Source organism: Erinaceus europaeus, chromosome 17 (assembly GCF_950295315.1).
Source record: "Erinaceus europaeus chromosome 17, mEriEur2.1, whole genome shotgun sequence".
NCBI lineage: Eukaryota > Metazoa > Chordata > Mammalia > Eulipotyphla > Erinaceidae > Erinaceus > Erinaceus europaeus.
Genome location: NC_080178.1, coordinates 63,027,712 through 63,050,289, shown reverse-complemented (window position 1 = coordinate 63,050,289; position 22,578 = coordinate 63,027,712). Strand labels below are relative to the sequence as shown.

General features: G+C 39.6%; 1 protein-coding gene across 1 annotated transcript in view; it reads right to left on the bottom strand.

Moving 5' to 3' along the window:
* C2CD3 (C2 domain containing 3 centriole elongation regulator) overlaps window positions 1-22,578 on the bottom strand; it is a 116,976-nt gene that overhangs the window by 73,416 nt on the left and 20,982 nt on the right. Inside the window, exons 12-18 of the mRNA XM_060176841.1 lie at window positions 19,113-19,231; window positions 15,659-15,781; window positions 11,785-12,273; window positions 7,098-7,249; window positions 4,982-5,228; window positions 2,326-2,506; window positions 382-565 (exon numbers count right to left, since the gene is read on the bottom strand). Of these exons, the coding sequence (XP_060032824.1) occupies window positions 382-565; window positions 2,326-2,506; window positions 4,982-5,228; window positions 7,098-7,249; window positions 11,785-12,273; window positions 15,659-15,781; window positions 19,113-19,231 (1,495 nt within the window). The remainder of the gene's footprint in view (window positions 1-381; window positions 566-2,325; window positions 2,507-4,981; window positions 5,229-7,097; window positions 7,250-11,784; window positions 12,274-15,658; window positions 15,782-19,112; window positions 19,232-22,578) is intronic.

Sequence of the window (22,578 nt, the reverse complement as noted above, 5' to 3'; positions counted from 1 at the left end):
AGGATGGAGCACCTGGTTAAGCACATGTACCACCATGTAGAAGGATCTAGGTTCGAGCCCCCATGTCCTACCTGCAGGGAGAGCGCTTCATGAGTGGTGAAGCAGGTCTACAGGTGTCTATCTTCTTTATCCCCCACTCTATCACCTCTCCCCTTTCAATTTCTCTGCCCTGTCAAATAAAAATAGGACCAAAAACAAAAAAAGAAAGAAAAAAATGGCCACCAGGAGAGGTGGATTCATAGTGCTGTCACCAAGCCCCAGTGATAGCCTTGGTGGCAAAAAGAAAGAGAGCGAGAGTGAGAGAGAGAAAGATAGGAGGATGTTCTATGCTTGTGTACTTCCTTCCTAAATAAAGGAATGGGTTCTTTCTCCACACTGTACCTGCACCAGATTTCAAACTGTATTCCACCTCCAGGCATGAGGCCCTGTGCAGAGAAGGCACCGAGTAGGAGTCTTTGCACGGGAACTTCAGTTGGTAGCAGGAGAGAATGACAGTGTTCACTATTAAAGATGGGATCTGGAACACAGAGTGTGGTTGTGGATCTGAAAGGCTTCAGAGTGATCCCTTTGGAAAAGAAAAGCAATTCAGAATAATCCAACTCGTCAGTTTTTAAAATATAGTATGACATTACGTAAATAATCATGATAACTAGACGGGTAGTGTGGTTAGTTGCAAATAGAACTGGCTCTGAATCCACTTGGGTGGGGCTTGAATGCCAACTAATTAGTGGGGTGGCCTTAGTCACTTAACACTTTGGAACCGTCTTTCCTTTTTTGTAAAATCAAGAAAATAGAATCTCCCAGGATAAGTTGTTTTTAGGCTTTAAGATTATGACTTATGGGCTAGAGAAGTAGCATACTGGGTAGGTGTGTGCATTGCTAAGCTTGTGGCCCAGGCTTGAGCTCAGGTGCAGCATGGGAGATGATATGCTCCCTCTCTTTCTATCTCTTCCTCTACCTAAATGGGGAACGGGGGGGGGGGGGAAGGGGTGGTGGTGGTGGTGGTGGTTAAGAAGTCTGCTTTGGGAGTGATGAGATTTTGCATGTGTAAGGTCCTACCCTGACCAAAAAAAAAAAAAGATTTATGAGAGATAGGAGGTATCTGTACATATTTCCTTTAGGAACAGTGGATTAATATTCCCTAATTCAAGATTATCAACAAATTTATAGAATGTCAGAATCAACTAGGGGCCAGCCAGTGGCACGTTGAGTTGAGCACATGTTACATGTACCCAGGTTTGAGGCCCCTGCTCCCTACCTGCAGGGAGAAAGTTTCATAAGCAGTGAAGCAAGTCTATAGTATCTCTTTTCCTCTTCCCCACTCTCCCTCCCTTCTCAATTTCTGTCTGTCCTATCAAATGAAAAAGGAAAAATGGTCATTGGGACTGGTGGATTTGTTGTGTAGGCACTGAGCCCCAGCAATAACCTTGGTGGAAATAAGTAAAACAAAACCAACTGTATGTGCACACAAGATAAAAGTAAATTGGCATATAAATGACACAAGGTCTGGCCAAATATAATTTATGGATCTAGACAAATGGCATACAGAAGTCCTTTGTAGGGGGCCAGGCAGTAGTGCAGCGAGTTAAGCGCATATGATGTGAAGCAGGATCCTGGTTGCAGCCCCTGGTTACCCACCTGAAGGGGGGTCATTTCACAAGTGGTGAAGAAGGTTTACAGGTATCTATCTTTCTCTTCCCCATTTCTGCTTTACCCTCCTCTCTTGATTTCTCTCTGTCCTATCCAACAACAACAACAAGGGCAACAAAATGGAAAAAAAAAAAGGCCTCCAGGAGTAGTCGATTCATAGTGTAGGCACCAAGACCCAGCAAGAACCCTAGAGGGGAAAAAAAAAGTGCTTTGTATACTTTTTTTTTTTGTCTCTAGGGTCATTACTGGGGCTTGGTGCCTGCACCATGAATCCACTGCTCCTGGAGGCTATTTTTTGCCCTTTTGTTGACCTGGTTGTTTTATCATTGTTGTAGTTATTATTATTATTGTTGTTATTGATACTGTCATTGTTGGATAGGACAGAGAGAAATGAAGAGAGGAGGGGAAGACAGAGAGGGGGAGAGAAAGATAAGGCACCCACAAACCTGCTTCAGTATACAATGTTTCCCTAAGTTTGAAATCATATTAAAATGTCAAAAAAAAAATACAAGAAAAACAAAATAAAAACGAAAAACTTAGTATCTCCTGTTTTGCCCAGGTAAGATAAAAAACATTCAGGAATACAAAATTTGCTCAGGAAAAAGAAATTCCCTAGTACAGCCAATAAAAGAACCACGCAATCTATAATGACAAGGCTTAGTCACCCAAGCCTACCATTTTCAAGAAACTCAGGTCCTTTCAGGACACTGGATTGTGAGTCTTGAACTGGGAAGTAGTACTGGACATAACAATCTGCTTCTCCCCAGACTGTTGCCTGAAGAGGGGCAAGCCCTTTAACCTTCTCTACATGGAGCTCAAAGTGGTGTTCCATCAGTACATTTCCTTGGCCTTCCACCTATTAAATGAGAGAGACAGTGGTGAGTTAAACTGCATAAAGTATTTCCACTTTTTTATGAAGTGTAAGTATAGATTTATTTTTCATTGTTTATGAGATCTCACAACCTACTCAGTGTGATTATATCATACCAGATTTACTCTATGTGAGAATGGGTATATACTAGAAGACTGTATGTGAGAATGGGTATATACTAGAAGACTCATAAGCATAATTGAGTACACAACTAGAGAGAATAAAAGAATGTTAAGAACACATAACACCTAGTAAACTTGGGAATGTTGTAACAATTTTTTAAAAGATTTTATTTATTTATAAATAAGAAAGATAGGAGGAGAGAGAGAAAGAACCAGACATCACTTTGGTACATGTGCTGCTGGGGACTGAATTCAGAACCTCATGCTTGAGAGTCTAATGCTTTATACACTGTGCCAACTCCTGGACTACCATAACAATTCTTTTTTTATTTGAGATAGTGTATCATGTGATTTTTAAAAAATATACTATTATATAACGGAAACAGTAAAGTTTAGTAATAATAACAAATAAGAAATCACTAACATATATATTTTTTTCATGTCTATATATGACTTTATTACACTGCAAAAAATATATCATGGGGGCTGGGTGGTGGCACACCTGGTTGAGCGCAATTATTACAATGCACAAGGACCTGGGTTCGAGCCCCCGGTCTCCACCTGCAGGAGGAAAGCTTTGCAAGTGGTGAAGCAGGGCTGCAGGTCTCTCCCTCTCTACCTCCCCTTCCACCTCCCCTCTCGATTTCTGACTCTCTTTCTCCAATAAATAAAGATAATTAAAAAAATTTTACGAAGATTTTACTTACTATTGAGGTGTATAGAAGAAGAGAGAGAAAAAGAATCAGAGCACGAGCTGCCAGGGACTGAACTCGGAACCTCACGTTTGAGATCCAACACTTTATCCACTGTGCCACCTCCTGGGTTACTACATCAATTAAAAAATCATTAAGATTTAAATAAAAAATAATAATTTATTTTGGGGTGAGGTGGTGGTGCACCTGGTTGAGCGCACATGTTACAATGCACAAGGACCAGGGTTCAAGCCCCCAGTCCCCACCTGCAGGGGGAAAGCTTCATGAGTGAAGCAGGGCTGCAGGTGTCTCTCTGTCTCTCTCCCTCTCTATCATTTTCTTCTCTCTCAATTTCTGGCTGTCTATATCCAATAAATAAATAAATATGATAAATTTTTAAAAATTGATTTATTTTTATTTATTTTCCCTTTTGTCACCCTTGTTTTTATTGTTGTAGTTGTTGTTGATGCAGTCATCTTTGGATAGGAGAGAGAGAAATGGAGAGATGAGGGGAAGACAGAGAGGGGGAGAGAAAGATAGACACCTGCAGACCTGCTTCACTGCTTGTGAAGCGACTCCCCTGCAGGTGGGGAGCCGGGGCTTGATCTGGAATCCTGACGCTGGTCCTTGCACTTCATGCCACATGCACGTAACCTGCTGTGCTACTGCCCAACCCCCAAGATGGTAAATTTAAAATCAGTTAAGATGAAAAATTAGAAGATTAAACTCTGGTTATCCAACCTAATTTTCTTTTCTTTTTTTTTTGCCTCCAGGGCTTGGTGCCTGTACTATGAATCCATTGCTCCTGCAGCTATTTTTTTCCTCCTCTTTTTTTTTTTGGATAGGACAGAGAGAAATTGAGAGGAGGGGGAAAGATAGAGAGGGAGAGAGAAAGATAGTCATCTGCATACCTGTTTCACCACTTGTGAAGTGACTCCCCTGCCAGTGGGAAGCCGGGGGCTTTAGCTGGGATCCTTGCACCAGTCTTTGTGCTTTGCACTATGTGCACTTATCCAGTGTACCACTGACTAGCCCCCATAAATTTTCTTTATAAATTCAAGAAGCTAGTAGAGACAGATAATCACTTAAACCATTAAAAAACATTACTAATAATTCCTTTGATCAAAGCAACTATGTTCTTTTGTGTAGCCTTTCACTACTTAAATAAGGACTTGGATGGTAGTAGATACCGTAATGGTTATGCAAAGAGAGATTCTCAGCCTGAGGCTCCCCCCCAGGTTCAATCCCCCATACCACCATAAACCAGAGTTCATCAGTGCTCTGGTTTAAAAAAAAAAAAAAGGAAACTGAGAAATTTTATGCATTTACAAACTATGTATTTACCATCAAATCTAAAACATTAATCCCCCAATAAAGGAAAAAATGAATAAAATTATAACAAGGAACTTGGGTCAATGGTTTCATTAAGATGTGCAAGATACAGTAAGATTATGTTAAGAGAGAAGATTTTAAGTGTTCTCACCATTAAAAAATAAGTGTATGTAGAGGGGTGGAGGCTAAGTGAAGTTACGGCTGTTAGGCTTGATTTTGGTAGTTATTTCACAACATACATGTATATCAAAACATCACACTGTACACCTTACGACAAAGTTATGACTTCTGTAAATAAGTAGTTTAGTCACTACCGTTACTGCAGATGCTACAGGTGGCTGGTCCAGGAGATGAGATGGCCCAGGGGTAATGGGAAGAAGTGCTCCCTCTTCAGTCTTTAGTCTTTGTAGCGCTATTATCTGATCTGAAGAACCCATGGCTAAAAAAACTCGAAGAATCCCATTTTGGTGGCCAGAGAACACATCAATTACAGGCATGTAATTGTCAACAGCAACAACTGGGTACTGAGCATCTAGCAGCAGGCGAGAAATCTTGGGATCTCTAGAGGGAGAGAGATTATGGATGCACAAACAGCAGTCAGCACTCATGGCATAGAGATGCTTCACTTCTACTTGGCTCATTTTCTCAGTTTGTTAAAAATGGATCTACAACTAGAAAAATAATGGTACTTTGAAAAAACAATTGTATTCACCACCTATCAAATAAAAATTACCATGCAGTATAGCAATTTGAGGGCAGGGAATATGTCTGATTTATGTCTATATCATCATGGCCTCAAACAAAGTGTCTGAGACTGAGCACTAACTCAGCAGAGCCTTGATAAACTGAATTATTTAATCTGACAGTATAAACAACTACAAAAAGTATGAGCTTTGGAGTTTGCCATATACATACATATATTTATTAATTATTTTATTTGATAAGACTGAAAGACATTGAGAGGGAGAGAGAAAGGGACCTGTAACTTTGCTTCACTGCTCATGAAGCTTCCCCTACTGCATGTGTGGATCAGAGGCTTGAACCTGGGCCCTTGTGCATTGTAACATATACACTCAACTGAGTGTGCCACTGCCTGGCCCCAGATACTATTTTGATAATGTTAATAACAAAACATCTATGGAGTAGGTACTTTATAGAGTTTCTATAATCCTTCTAGCATTGTAAAAATTGATATTACCCACTATTAACAGATGAGAAACAACAGCCCAAACAGACTTCATTTTATGTTGCTCAATCTTAGTTCTAACGTTTACTTGCTATATGACTTCAAATAATCAATTTAACCTTTCTAACTCTATTTCCTCAATTGTATGGGCTATGTACCAAAGTTTCCCTCTAAGGGGTATTGTTAGGACTAAACTGAAGTAACAAATACGAAATACCAACTATGCTTTATGAAGTTTAGTACATACATGGTAAGTGCTCAGGAATTGGTAGCTAATACTGTTTTATGTTTTCTTGGCAAAAAATGATGGAGTATAACTAAATGAGAAGGGAAGGGGATTATCAGACAATATTAACATCACAACTAAAGTAGAGGAAAAGCAAAAATCCTACAGCATACAGTGGTACCTATAATACCAGAAGCACTCTTTACCCTGACCTTGCTTTTCCCTGCAATGTTACCATCACAAGATTTAACTTTTCACAGAAAATGCATCCACTTATTTTCTCACTTTGATGTTTGCAAAGTTCTTAGCATAGGCACTGAAAAACATGGCAAACAGTATTTGTAAGATTACTTTAACTTGGGAGAAGAGTAGCAACTGTGATGCCATTGAGAAAAGTTCTCTAAGAAAGTACTGTTTACAAACCAAAATAATTTCTCTTCAGTCCATACAGAGACAAAGATGTAAAATAAAAAAATATTCAGGGCTGGGCAGTGGCATGCACACCTGGTTGAACTCAAGCATTGTAGTGCACAAACACTTGGGTTCAAGCCTCGGTCCCCACCTACAGGGAGAAAGTGTCGTAAGTGAACAGTGCTGCAGGTCTCTCTCTCTCCCCCTCTACATGCCCCTCAACTTCTTTATCACTAACCAAAATAAATAAATAAATAAATAAATATGGTCTGGGAGGTGGCACAGTGGATGAAGCACTGGATTCTCAAGCATGTGGTCCTGAGTTCAATCCCCAGCAGCACATGTACCAGACTGATACCTGGTTCTTTCTCTCTCTCCCCCTATCTTTCTCATTAATAATAAATAAAATATTTTTAAAAATAAACAAAATATTAAAAATACACATTAAAAAAGGGCTGCAGAGATAGCATAATGGTTCTGTAAAAGACTTTCATGCCTGAGGCTTTGAAGTCCCAGCAGGTTCAATCCCCAGCACTACAAGCCAGAGCTGAGCAGTGCTTTGTTAAAAACAAACACCCACCACCAAAACTCAGTAGGTCCTACTTACTTGAATGACATGTAAAACTGATGGAGCGGGAGTTTTACCAGCCCAAGCAGTTTGTCTTTTCCTGGATTCCGCACCTTATTCCAGGTTTCAATTATCATCACATTATTCTTAAGCCTTTCCAAGTATTTGGAAGAAAGGGAGACAGGAATCACCTGGAGAAAGGAAAAAACCCCCAAACAACTTCACATGAGACAAAAGATTAGTTTACACTTTAATAAGTATTAGTCACAGTGCTCAGAGTCAAAAATATTAAAACAAAACCCACTCTGAACCTCAGCCTGAAGTCACAATCTGTTGTTAAGATGCTAATATATAAAGCAAATACAAAAAATTTAAGAGTTATCTGATGACCAACGGGGGTCTTTGGTCACACAGAGTAGGCTGTGTGATGTGTTGATCACTGCACCTGTCAAGCTCATCCAACTTTTTCTAAGACTAAGCTTGCAGAGAGGTCAGTATTTTTAAAACAAAGATAGATACTGTTCAGGCAAGAATTAAGCACCTAGAGAAGGGGAAGTTAATCCACTGCCTAGGTGGTATGATTTGGTACAAAAACCTCTCAGTAAGTATGGTAAAAATACTTATATAAAACTCAGTTCTCACAGTTTGAGGCTTGGTGAATAAATACATTTTAAAAAAAAAGCAGAAATCAGGGGTCGGGCGGTAGTGCAGTGGGTTAAGTGCTCGTGGCGCAAAGCACAAGGACCTGCGTAAGGATCCTGGTTCGAGCTCCCAGGCCCCTACCTGCAGGGGAGTCGCTTCACAGGCAGTGAAGCAGTTCTGCAGATGTCTGTCTTCCCCTCCTCTCTCCATTTCTCTCTGTCCTGTCCAACAACGAATGGCATCAACAACAAGAATAACCACAACAAGGCTACAACAACAAGGGCAACAAAAGGGGGGAGGAATGGCCTCCAGGAGCAGTGGATTCATGGTATAAGCACTGAGCCCCAGCAATAACCCTGGAGGCAAAAAAAAAAAAAAAAAAAAAAGCAGAAATCATGGTAAATAGCAAAGCCAGAGCTGCTCATGTGAATTTCCAGACTAAAATTACTTCAGAATTGAACAGTTAGCTAGTAGCTGAAAAGAAAAACAGAAGTCACATAGACAACCAAGCGACCTGGACACAAGGGCAGCTTAGTCAAACTGATGACAGAATCAAGGGCTTGTTAATTTGAAGAAGCCCAAGCTGTAATATAAAGGAAGCAGCAGAGAAGAGACATGACCCACTGGTAGAAAATATATGAGACAAACAGGGTGAAACCAGAGATAACAGAAGGTATAATGAGAATACGGTAAAAGAGCGAAAACCCAGGGAAAATGTTCTTTTCTACCCACCTAATATACTTCAATTATAAAAGATAATCTAGGGGGAGCTGGGCGGTAGCACAGCGGGTTAAGTGCATATGGTGTAAAGTGCAAGGGCCAGCTTAGGATCCTGGTTCAAGCCCCCAGCTCCCCACCTGCAGGGGGTCACTTCGCAAGCGGTGAAGCAGGTCTGCAGGTGTCTGTCTTTCTCTCCTCCTCTTTCCATTTCTCTCTGTCCTATCCAACAACTGCTATGAAAACAATAACAACTACAACAAAAATGCAACAAAATGGGAAAAATAGCCTCCAGGAGCAGTGGATTCATAGTGCAGGCACTGAGCCTCTGCAATAACCCTGGAAGCAAAAAAAAAAAAAAAAAAAAAAAAAATATATATATATATAAAAATCTAGGGGATAGGGAGGTAGCACAGCAGGTTTTGTGCACATGGCGCAAAGCACAAGGACCAGTGTAAGGATCCCAGTTCAAGCCCTCAGCTCTCCACCTGCAGGGGGAATCGATTCACAAGAGGTAAAGCAGGTCTGCAGGTGTCTACCTTTCTCTCCCCCTCTGTCTCCCCATCTCTCTCTATTTCTCTCTGCCCTATCCAACAACATCAATGACAACAATAATAGTAATGACAACAACAAGGGCAACAAAAATGGGAAAAAATGCCCTTTAGGAACAGTGAATTCATGTGCTACCAGGGGAGGGGATGAGATACGGAGTTCTAGTGGTGGGAATTGTACCCCTCTTATCCTATGGTGTTGTCAGTGTTTTTATTTTATAAATAAATTAAAAAAAAAACAGCGATAATCCTGGAGGAAAAACAAAACAAAACAAAAAAAGATAATCTAAGCTAAAATCACAAAAATGGGGGTAGATAGCGTAATAGTGATACAGAGACTCTCATGTCTAAGGCTCCGAAGTCCCAGGTTCAGTCTCCCACAGCACCATAAGCCAGAGTTGGCAGTGTTCTTGTAAAATAAATAAAAAAATAAAATCACAAAAATGTAAAACTAACACAGCAGCTTAACATGTGAATATTACAGAGAGCTGCTAGGATTAAAAAAAAAGTCATTTTAATGAGAGAAAGAGAGAGAGACTGACTGCTCAGCTCTGGTGTATGGTGGTGTTGGGATTTAAATCTGGGACTTTGTAGTCTCAGTTATGGAAGTCTTTTGTATAACCAAAAAGACTGTCTCCCCAACCTATTTTTTTAAAAATATTTTATTTTATTTATTTATTCCCTTTTGTTGCCCTTGTTGTTTTATTGTTGTAGTTATTATTGTTGTTGTCGTCATTGTTGGATAGGACAGAGAGAAATGGAGAGAGGAGGGGAAGACAGAGAGGGGGAGAGAAAGATAGACACCTGCAGACCTGCTTCACCGCCTGTGAAGCGACTCCCCTGTGGGTGGGGAGCCGGGGTTCGAACCGGGATCCTTATGCCGGTCCTTGTGCTTTGCGCCACCTGCGCTTAATCCGCTGCGCTATAGCCTGACTCCCTCCCCAACCTATTTTAATCCTAAATCTTAAGGACAAGCAAGAGTTGACAAGTATAAAAAGCACTGCCTACTAGGAGTCATGTAGGCTGAGATGAAATTCCATGTAAAAGGAAAAGCCCATGCAAAGACATAGAAAGTGGGAGAAGAGAACATTCAGGAAATTTTAAGTCACTGAACACAGCAGGATTATTTTATGTGAAGAGACAACTGACAGAAGTATAGAGAAGCACAGAAGAGTTCTTAAAGGGTTTTACAGTTTAAACTAAGGGTCTAGACTATCCTGAAGGTCATGGGGATTCACTGAAAAATTCTGAGGAAAGCAAAAAATTCAGGTTAGTATTTCAGACTGGACAGGGAGAAACTGCAATCAGTCTGAAGGCTATCTGGAAAGAGAAAAAGGAGAGTGGGGATAGATAGCTTAATGGTTATGCAACAAGCAGATTCTCATACCTGAGACTCCAAAGTTCAATCTCCCCCCTCACACCACCATCAACCAGAGCTGATCACTGCTCTGGTTAAAAGGGAGAGAGAGAGAGAGATGGGGAGGGAGAGAGAATTGAATGAAAGCAGTGTAGTAGAGGTAAGAGTATTTATTCCAAAGACAATTAAGTTTGCAGCATCTATTGGGTCTGAAACTTGAATGGAATGCTTGACCAACTAGATGTGGACGTAGAGGTTATCTTTATAAGAACAGAGGAAGCTGGGAGCTGGGCTGTAGCGCAGCGGGTTAAGTGCAGGTGTGCAAAGCAAAAGGACCGGCATAAGGCTCCTGGTTTGAGCCCCCGACTCCCCACCTATGGGGGAGCTGCTTCACAAGCAGTGAAGCTGGTCTGCAGGTGTCTATCTTTCTCTCCCCCTCTGTTTTCCTCTCCTCTCTCTCCTATGCAACAATGATGACATCAATAACTACAACAATAAAACAAGGGCAACAAAAGGGAATAAATAAATACTATTAAAAAAAAAATAGAGGAAGCGATGAGATGGGTTTGTGTGTCCAAGATAGATAAATGAGCAGGAGTACCAAAACCAAGTGAATAGATTTACAAAAATAAAGAAGGCATGGGCTAGGAGGTGGTGTAGTGGATAAAGAGTTGGTTTCTCAAGCATGAGGTCCTGAGTTCAATCCCTGGCAGCATGTGTACCAGACCGATATCTGGTTCTTTCTTTCTCTCTCTCTTTCTATAAATAAATCTTAATAAATAAAAATAAAGAAGGAAAACAATTTAAGCAATAGCACAAATGAGATGAGTACTGATAAAAGGGGGCCGGGTGGTGGCACACCAGGTTAAGTGCACATAGTACAAAAGTGAAGGATCCCAGTTTGAGTCCCTGGCTCCCCATCTCACAAGTGGGGAAGCAGGTCTGCAGGTGTCTCTCTTTCTTTTCCCCTCCCCTCTCAGTTTCTCTCTGTCCTATTTAACAGGGAAAAAAAAAATGGCTGCAGGAGCAGTGGATTTGTAGTGCCAGCACCATACCCCAGGAGGCAAAAAAAAAAAAAAAAAAAAAATTCTGATACCATAAAACCATAAAAAAAAAAGTGGAGGAGTAAATAAGCATAATTACAAAGAAAAAGGGAAATGCAGAAATAGGAGGCTAATGAAAGAAAAGAATTAAGAACTCAGACAAGAGTGGGAAACCGTATCAAATGAGATAGAACAAAAGATCTTGATTCAAACAGATTTCAAACATGAGATATCCTTCCCTCTTCTCATCCAATAGTGGAACTGAATGCTAGGGCTAGGTAATTACAAAGACTCCTCTCAGTCTGAACAACTTAAACTTTCTTTACAGTGGAATACTGACTTAGGATAGCCATACTTATCTACCATCCCCATACATCCCTAGTGTGCATGGGATGTTAAGACATGTACAAAATTACCTGAGAAAAGTTAAAGACTGGCTCCTTTGTACCCCAGGCAATGATGGATTTGGTGACTTCCTCAGTGCTGAAGAGCTTGCAATTTAAATAAATATTGCATGGTGGTTGCTTCTCAGATTCTCCAGTAATGAAATCTTTCCCATCTGGTACCATCAATAGCACATGCAACAGCAAAGCATTCTCTTTTGTTGACCCATTCGTCTGGTCTGCTAAATTGTGGGAGGCCAGCACATTCATTGAAGGATTTGGCACAATAGGATTTGGTGAATTTGGGCAGGAAAGTCCCAAATTCTGTGTTTTCTTCATAGTTTCTTCAGGAATTTGATTTAGATTCTCTGAATTTTTGATACAGGTAACACACTGGCTAGGATCTGGTAATGTTTTATCTGGATTTGTAAGGGCACAAAATTGAGTTTGTTGGGTGCTGTTACTTGATTTATTATTGCCACCAGTGGAATCCTTATTATCTAGAACAAGTTCCACAGTTACCTATAAGATATAAAAGAAGAGAGTTATTAATAATGTCTTCTAGGAGCCAGTTGGTGACATACCTGCTTGTGTGCAAACATTACCTTGTACAAGGATCCCTGGCTTCAAGCCCCCAGACCCCACCTGCAGGGAGAAGTTTCACAAATGGTGAAGCAGTACTGGTCTCTCTTTCTCGCTCCCTCTCTATCTCCTCATCCCCTCTCAATTTCTCTCTGTCCTATCGAAAACAAAAAAACAAAACACAATGTCTTCTAGCATTAGAATCAGAATTTTGGAGTTAGAAGCTGTACTGGATTGTTAGAAAATAAATTGATCTTTGTGTCCTATAGTAATAAGAACACTCAGACGTCATATAGAGTATCTTATCAAGATTTAAAAAGCTAGGAAGATAGTTGATCAATAATATGAGTCTGCAAGATCGCCCTATACCATAAAAATAAGGAAGTACTCAGAGAAGTAAAGAGACATATTGAAAGGACACAAAATTCAGCTACAGAAGGCTTTCACTGACCAAGTCTAAGAGAATTTGAACATTAACATGAATCATGACAATAATGGATTATAAACTACTGAATAATGTAAGAACCCATGAGTTTATACTCATATAAATCAATACAGGAGACAGATTAACTGTTTAGTGCAACAGAATGCCAGCTAATGCCAGTAAATGAAATGGATTAGAAAAATCATCATTTTATAATCATGAAATGGCAATAAGTGATTCAAATAAGTCTCCATGGTGGAGCATTCTATAAAATAACTGGGTTTACTCTGCAAATATATCAGAATACTGAAAGACAAGGAAGGACTGCAAAGTTGTTCCAGACTAGCAGAGAATGGAGAGAGGCAGAGAGAGCAATTAAGTGTAATGGATGTAAACGGTTGTACTAAAAGCTGTAAACGGTTGTAGTAAAAGGAAACATTTACATAATTAGTGGTATTTGAGTATGGATTGTAGATAATTTATCAGTGTTACACCATTGTCATAATGCTGTGCTATGTATGTTCATATCCTTGTTCTTGAGAAATACAAGAATTTAGGTCTGAGAGCCAAGTGGTGATCCATTTGGCTGAGCAAACATGCTACAATGCACAGGGACCTGGGGTTTAAGCCCCTGCACAGGGAAGCTGCATGAGTGGTGAAGCAGTACCACAGGTTTATCTCCTTCTCTATCCCTATCTTCCTCTTTCCTCTCATTTTTTCTCTGTTTCCACCCTAAATAAATAAAATATTAAAAATAATTTACATGGGAAGAGGCATGTCTAACATATTCTCAAGAAATTCAGTGTTTATGTAATAGGAGGGAAAACAAGGAAAGAAAGGAAAAAATATAATGAGAGAAGAGTCTGACAGATCACTATAAAGAAAATGTTGCAAATGTTAATACTGGTGAATCTAGGTACAGGGTATGTGAGTTCTTTGCACTATTTTTTTCCAATTATTGTTTTAAGTTAAAAATATTAAAAAGTGAAAAAAAGTTGCAGAAAAGTGATAAATAATATGTAGTCAGAGTGCCAGGCAGTGGCACACCTGGCTAAGTGCACACATTATAATGCACAAGGACTCAGGTTCAAGCTCCTGGTCCCCACCTGCAGGGGGGAAGCTTCATAAGTGGTGAAGCAGGGCTGCAGGTGTCTCTCTCCTTCTCTATTCCCCCCTCCCCTCTCAATTTCTTTCTGTCTCTATCTAATAAATAAATATATTTCTAAAAAAAAAAAGAACATATAGTCATTATGAGACAGACATTACTTAAGGATAAAGGGGGTCACCGTTCCTTTCATTTCAAAACCACAGCAAAATTCTCTTGCTCTATGAAACACAGACCACCATCTGGACTAAGGCTTCTCTAAATAGAACAGGGACAGAAATCATTCTACTCCATAAGTACTATCTATCACCCCTTTGTGATTTTTCTTTATCATTTGCTTATTTACTTACTACCAAAGTACTCCATTTTTTGGCTTATGGTGGTAAGGGAGATTAAACCTAGGAGCTCCGATATGAAAGTTGTTTGCATATCTCTATGTTATCTCCCCAGACCCTACTCCTTGGTGATTTTAGGCCTTTTCATTTCAGAATGAATTGATTAAAGAAAAAATGAAACCCTGACAGCAGAAGAACAATGTGACTTTTTACAAAAATGATAAGCAATGTCTCAAAAATAGAAGGTATTTATTAGTTAGAATAGTAAGTAAAAACAGAAGAAGGCTTCTAGGAAAAGGAAGCAGCATGAATGTCAAGAACAAAAGATGGAGGCATGAATCAGCATATTTTAGCAATTATTCATACACTCTGACATGGTCATTGGCAGAGAAACTGCAAGAGAGTAAGCCCCAGTGGTAGGCTGGGGTCATATGGTGAGGTCCATACTTTCAGCATAACATTAAGAAAGAAAAAGTACAATGATGCCACAATTTTAAAGTCAGTGAATTAATAAATCCTGATGAGTACAGGAAATAATCCTCTTTGTGGCTACACATCAGAATTCACGCCACTAGACACAAACTCAGTCATTTCTCACCTTACTATTGCCTTGTCCAAGCCATCAATCATCTCTTTTATGACAACAGTCTCCTTATTTTCTCCTTTATCTACTATAATCTATTGTCTACACAGTACTATTTTAAATTATGTCATTTCCATGCCTTTGTGTCCTTACTTGCCTCTTAGGATAAAACTGAACCCTTTATTCTGGCTTTGCTCTGAATGATATGGCTTCTGCCTGCCTGTCTAATCTTACCTCCTACCACTCTCTATGGCTTACTATCCTGTGAGAATGTTCTATCAGTTGGCAATGCCAAGCCTATTCCCTTTTCTCTAAAACAATCTTCCCTGTCCTCTTTACATTGTGACCTCTTCCTCTTATTCTTCAAATCTCACCTTAAGTCCGATATACTTAGAGAAACAGGATTGGGAAGACAGCATAATAGTTATGCAAACAGACTTTCAGCCGGAGGCTTCCAGGTGGCCAAATTCAATCCCCAGCACCACAAGCCAGAAGTGAGTAGTGCTCAGGTAAATAAAAATTAAAAAAATAATAATTAGAGAGAGACCTTCTACAGTTCCTCGTAGGCATGCATTATACCACCATACTTTATTTATTACCAGAGCGCTGCTCAGCTATGGCTTATGATGGTGTGGGGGGACTGAACCTGGGTCTTCAGAGCCTCAGGCATAACCTGAGTCTCTTTGCATAATGCTGTAGATAGCATAATGATTATGCTATCTACACCACCCCTGTTTATTTCCTTTATGACATTTCTGTTGTTCCAATTGAATAATAAGCTTCAGAGCAGAGACCATATTTTTTGTTCACTGCCATATTCTAAAGTGGCATCCAGTAACATACACTCTGTGAATACTTGTCCACGTGAATCTAGGTACCTTGAAGGGGCCAAATGGAGTCTGACCATTTTCCTGTTGCACTGGAAGCTGATCACTGAAAGAAAGTAGCTCAGACTGAATGACAGCTCGCAATGGCAATGACGCCGAACCAATGACTTCTGGCTGAGATAAGGAAAGAACAAAAGTTTAGGTTTAATTTAAAAGGGGACTTGGGTATTTATAACAGAAGTAACAGCATAAAACAGCTTAAAAAAGAAATTCTGGGGAGTCGGGCTGTAGTGCAGTGGGTTAAGTGCACAAGGCGCAAAGCACAAGGATGGGCATAAGGATCCCAGTTCAAGCCCCCGGCTCCCCATCAGCAGGGGAATCACTTCACAGGCGGTGAAGCAGATCTGTAGGTATCTATCTTTCTCTCCCCATCTCCCCCTCCTCTCTCCATTTCTCTCTGTTCTGTCTAACAATGACTACATCAATAACAATAACAATTGCAACAACAACAACAACAAAAAAGGGCAACAAAAGGGAAAATCAATAAATATAAAAAAATTTTTTTTAATCTGGTTGATGAAGAAAATAGAATAATTATTTGATTTATGTAACTCTAAATAGTAACTCATATTTTGCTACATTTGGTCCCTGATTTTGGTTTCATCTTTTTTTTTTTAAGATTTTATTTATTTTATGAGAAAGATAGGAGAGAGAAAGAACCAGACATCACTCTGGCACATGTGCTGCCAGGGATTGAACTCAGGACCTCATGCTTGAGAGTCCAAAGCTTTATCACTGCGCCACCTCCCAGACCACTGGTTTCATTATTTTTCACTGGAATATATGTTATAGAAGCTTCATGAGTCACAAAGATTGAACGAGTATCTCCCCGTCTCTTCTTTTTAAAAAATTTTTATTTATTGGATAGAGATAGCCAGAAATCGAGAGGGAAGAGGGAGACAGAGAGGGAGTGAGACATAGAGACACTGGCAGCACTGCTTCACCACTTGTGAAGCTTTCTGCCTGCAGGTGGGGACCACGGGCTTGAATCCAGGTCCTTGCGCAATGTACCATGTGCTCAACCAGGTGCCCCGTTGCCCCCCTAAGAGACATAATTATATTATATATATTGAAAACCTTTCAAGACAATGTTAAGCTTAAAAATGCATGATACGAATGATGTACATTACTGCATTACTGGCTGGGGAGAGAATGCAAAAAGACTTTTATGCTAAAGGCACCAAAGTTCCCAGGTTCAACTGCCAGCACCATCAGAAGCTGGAGATCAGTTAGCACTTTTCTGGTAAAATAAAAACAAAACATACACACATACACAATGACACACACTTGAAATTTATATAATGTTGCAGTGCAATGAGAGTTCAGTTAAAAAAACTGCATATAGGGGCCAGGTGGCGGGACACTCAGCTGAGTGAACACATTACCATGTGCCAGGACCCAGGGTCAAGTCCCTGGTCCCCACCTGTAAGTGGAAAGCTTCACAAGCAGTGAAGCAGTGCTGTAGGTGTCTCTCTTTCTACCTCTTTACCTCCCTTTTCCTCTTGATTTTTGTCTCTACTCAACAAATAAGTAAAATATGAAAAAGAAAAATTGCAGACAAAGATTATGCTAATACTACTGAAGCACATAAATACACATATAACATTGTGTTTACTTTATGAAGGTGGGGCGGGGGGTTGGGCCCAGGGCTTCATGTGTATGAAGCACATGCTCTACTGTTGAGTCACCTTCTATCCTTATTGCATTTATTTAAAAAAGCGAAGATGATCAGGTTGGATATGCTAGAGTGATAGATGCTCTGGTCCTCTATCCAAGCCCTATATATAACTACATCTTTAAAAAAAATTGCAAAATGATATTAACATAACAAGAAATAAACACTAATATTAGCAGTAGTTATCTACTGATGATGGGATTATTGGACAATTTTGCTTTTAAAAAATATTTTCCAAGGTGGGGATAGATAACATAATGGTTATGCAAAGGACTCTGATGCCTGAAGCTCCAAAGTCCCAGGTTCAATCCCCCTGAACCACAATGAACCAGAGCTGAGCAGTGTTCTGGATAAACAACAACAATATAAATATATATATCGGGGGAAATAACTGGTAGAGCACAGGACTTGTATGCCTGAGGTTCTTGTCTATTAGGGTAATGTACGGCTCATATTAAATAATAGACATTTAAAAGTAATTTTTCAAGTTTGTTATAAAAAAGCATGTATAATTTATTATTCTGTAATCTGGAAAAAGCTACAAACTAGGCAATTCACTTTAACAGAGGTTGTTTTCAACTTGTCTTGAGATTATATATGCTTTCTCCCTTTACCTATTAAAAAAAACCCTATATTATTTATATACTTTGAAAAAACAGAAAAAAGATATATTCCTTGTGTTATCAATACCAAAGAGGAAGCTGAAGACTATGAGAAAAAACTTGCACATGACAGCTGAACCAGTTGTAAATAGATTATGTAAACTTGGAATTAGCTGATCAAAACTGCTACTCACATTGAATAGTTTGAATATGCACTGGGTACCTTATATGTTATGAAAACAGACATTAGAGTTTCAAATTAAGGCAAATGGTCTATATCAATTCAAATAGTCAACCCTATAATAAGGTGCATTATAAAGAGGCTGAACTCTTAGGACCTAAAGTCACAAGAGTTGTGAGGGTGTTCTGACTTTGTCTTTTGCTAGCTTGGGTAACTTTTATTAAATAAGCTGCTTAACTCCCCTAAGTCTCAGTTTTTAAAAAAATCTGTAAAGGTAACCATACCCCTAACTAACAGAGTTATAATGATTAAATTTGACAGTGTTTGTGTAGAACCTTATAAGCATTAGGAACTAGCCCATGACAAACATGAAACAGGTGACCCAGAAGGTAGTGCAGTGGATAAAGTCTTACATCCTTAAGCCTGAAGTCCAGAGTTAGATTCCTGGTATCATATGTGCAAGAGTGATGCTCTAGGGTCCTCCCTCCCTCCCTCTTTTTCTCCATAAGTTAAAACAAAGGCAAAAAGCAAACAAAACAAAAAAAACCAGAAAACCAAAAAAACAAACAAACATTTAAAACTACAAGAAATAACAATCAAAAGCAATAGTTTTGTTTGACCCTAAAGAAATTCCTAGTTGGGGCGGTAGCGCAGAGGGTTAAGCGCATGTGGCGCAAAGCACAAGGACTGGTCGAAGGATCCCAGTTTGAGCCCCCGGCTCCCCACCTGCAGGGGTAGTCGCTTCACAGGTGGTGAAGCAGGTCTGCAGGTGTCTGTCTTTCTCTCCCTCTTTCTGTCTTCCCCTCCTCTCCATTTCTCTCTGTTCTGTGCAACAATGACATTAACAACTACATCAATAAAAACAAGGGCAACAAAAGGAAATAAATTTAAAAATAAATAAAAATAAATAAAAAATAAATAAATTCCTAGTTAAAGTATGAGCCTGGTATAAATGGCTAGGCCAAGGCTAAAAATCATTAGAAGTACCTTTTTCTGTGGGGCTTTCTTTGTGTAAATTTGGAAAGTAAGGTTGGAATTCCACCAGTGTTCTATCATCGGGCCACCAAACTGCAGTGGAAATACAGATCGCTGCTGGAATTTCACCACTGTAAGGAAAAACAAGACACATAAGTACATGTTATGCCACCCAACTAAAGGCATATCAATCCATGTCTGACACCATCTAGTTCCCTTTCAAACCCTACAAAAAACTCTTTCAGGAATCTAGTCTGTGTAGTTTCACAGAAAGTGCCAGGGCTAGGGGACCAAAGGGACAGAGATGAAGAATAATCCTGGATATAGTACATGAAAGATACAGTGCTATGCTGCTGTGGTTTGCTACAAGAAAGGGATGCCAAGCATTTGAGCATATGATGTATACAGACATCCCTGGATATAACATGGCACACTGCTCAGGAGGCTCCCCCTCTGCAGTTGGGGATTAGGGACTTTAGCCCAAGTCTTTGAGATCTATAATGTATGTACTCAACTGGGTTTCACCACTACCTGGCCCCTCTTATTTTAAAGATTTATTTATGAATTTATAAGAGTGAGTGAACAAGAGAGAACTGGAACATCAATCTGGGATATGTGATGTGAGGGATCAGAACCTTAAGCTTGAGGATCTAACACACTGTTTACTGTCCTAGCTCCTGGGCCATTGGCCTACTATGTTTTGTTTTTTATTTATTTAAAAAAGATTTTTACTTATTAATGGGAGAGAGATGACTAGGGCATCACTCTAGTACATGTAATGCCATGGCTTGAACTTGTGATTCCATGCTCGGGAGTCCAGGTAGCTAGCCTACTATTTTTAAAAGACAATTTGGTAGGTGTGTAACAAAAGAAGGTGGCTGGCTTGGAAAGAGGTGAAAAGAGATATGAATAAAACTGAATCAAGAGGCTGTGATGTACTTGGTTGAATGCATGTTACCATGCTCAAGGACCAAGGTTCAAGCCTCTGGTCCCCATCTGCAGGGGTCAAAGTTCACAAGTGGTAAAATAGTGCTGCAGGTGTCTATCTCCTTCTCTGTTTCCCTATCCCCTCTCAATTTCTCTCTGTCCTAACAAATGTAAGAAAAGTAAAACAAACTTTATTTAAAAACCTGAATCAAAACTTTAATAATGAAAAGTTTTAACTTCTGGCTGAAGACTAGGGGTCTCCCATCATATTCACTGAAGTGCCAGATATTGCTATTTAGTTACCAATATTAGATAGACTATAATCTGTGTCTTGGGTAGAAAGGAAGGGGTTTCTGTGAAAATGAAAAGTATAAGTGGGATGTAGTAAGGTCATAATTCTGTTTCTGCTTACTGCTATGGGGCAAGAGAGGAAACTGGGATCAACATCAAAGGATATGAATTCAAGTTCTAGTTACCCATAATTAGTTCAAGTTCTGTTACTAGTAACCACTTCAGTCAGAAATTATCTGAAAAATAATCTTCCTGTCTCTTCTCTTCCTTCATATATATATAATTTTTTTTTTGTACCATAGCACTGCCCAATTCTGGCTTGTGGTGGGTGGTGGTGCTGGAAATTTGGAGCCTCAGGCTTGCGAATCTCTTTGCATAACCATTATGCTATCTACCCTGCCTTGTTGTCCATTTCTAGATCTTTAAAATGTATCTAAAAAAAGCTCATAAAAGCACAGAGAGAATCATCTCTCTCTGGTATTCATTTTAGCTGTCCAGTTTGACCTGTTGATTCATCTTTGCTATCTTAACTCTTGATTCTACTTCTGTAGATACTCAGGGGCCAGATTTGGGTTTTGCTATCTGAAACCACTCTTAGGAACTATGAACAAAGACCAGAATAAGTACTAGACTAGTGTATTTGTTCTGGCAGGGGAGGGAATAAAATACCTAAACTGTATTGATAGGCTGAGAAAACCGATTGAATCAGTAAAGAAAAAAATATTTGAGGGGCTGGGGAGATAGCCTAATGATTATGCAAAATAACTTCAGTGCCTGAGTCTCTGACACTCCAGGTTCATCTCCTAACACCACCATACGCCAGAGCTAAAGAAAACAGTGCTCTAGTTAAAGAAAGAAAAAAGAGGGGGCCAGGTGATAACGCAGCAGGTTAAGTGCACAAGGTGCAAAATGCAAGAACTGGTATAAGGATCCTGGTTCATGCCCCTGGCTCCCTGATGGGGGGGGGGGGCGCTTCACATGTGGTGAAGCAGATTTGCAGGTGTCTGTCTTTCTCTCCCCTTCTCTTCTCTGTCTTCTCCTCCTCTCTTGATTTCTCTGTCCTATCCAACAATGATGACAACAATGATGATACTGATAACAACAACGATGAACAACAAGGGCAACAGGGGGGAAAGGGATAGCCTCCAGTAGCGGTGGATTCGTGGTACAGGCACTGAGCCCCAGCAATAATCCTGGAGGCAAAAGGAAAAATAAAAACAAAAATAAAAACAAACAAGAGTAAATACTGTAAAATCCTTTATGTACAAACACAATTCTATGTTATTAATTTATTTTGCATAGCTCTTTTAATCTGATATTTAAATTTGGGGGTGGGTGGACGGTGGTATACCCAGTTAAGCACATATAGTACTAAGTGCAAGGATAGGTTAAAGGATCTGGGTTCCAGCCCCCACTGCCTACCTGCAAGGGGGTAGGGTGCCTCAATAGTGACAAAGCAGGTCTCCAGGTGTCTTAGTCCCTCCCTTTCTGTTTTGCCTTCTCTCTCAAATTTTCCTGTCCTAGTCAATAAAATGAAAAAAAAAAGTCTGCCAGGAATGGTGGATATAATGCCGGCACTGAGCCCCAGCAACTGGAGACAAAAAAAAAAAAAAAAAAGAGAGAGAGAGAGAGAGAGAGAGAGAAAGAAGAAGAAATTCATACAAATTACAAACCATGGCCCCAGCGAAGATTTTTTTTTTTTTAAACTGCAAAAAGTCCTGAAAATACCTAGTGTAATCCAAGTTACTATTAAGAGAGGCCCACAGATGGACTTTGGTTGTGGTCACAGTCAGTGTATTGTATAACCAGAACTAAAGTTCTATCTTCCAGTTCCTGTCTTGGTGCATATCCTACATTTCTCACGGGAGCATCCTCAGAACATGGGGTACAGTCATCCACTATGGTCAATAATAATAATGCATCAGAAGCAATATAATCAGGAGCACACAGTTTAGAGTTAAAAGGTCCTAAGTTTAGAATCTAGTTCTACCATAAGTCATTTACTGTGATCTTAAGGCAAGCTACTTAAATTGCGTTAGGCCTCAGTTTCCCCTTTCCTAAAGATAAAATGGATAATTTATGTAAAACACTTGAGTGCTTGACACATATGTTAGTGCCCAATAAATGTGAACCCATATTGTTTAGGTGCTATATTTGAGTCGGATGGTTTTTACACATATTTATTATCCCATTTGACTTACCACTAACCTGTGATTACAGGTAGTCCCTTGCTTTGTAGATACTCATGAAATTCAAACAT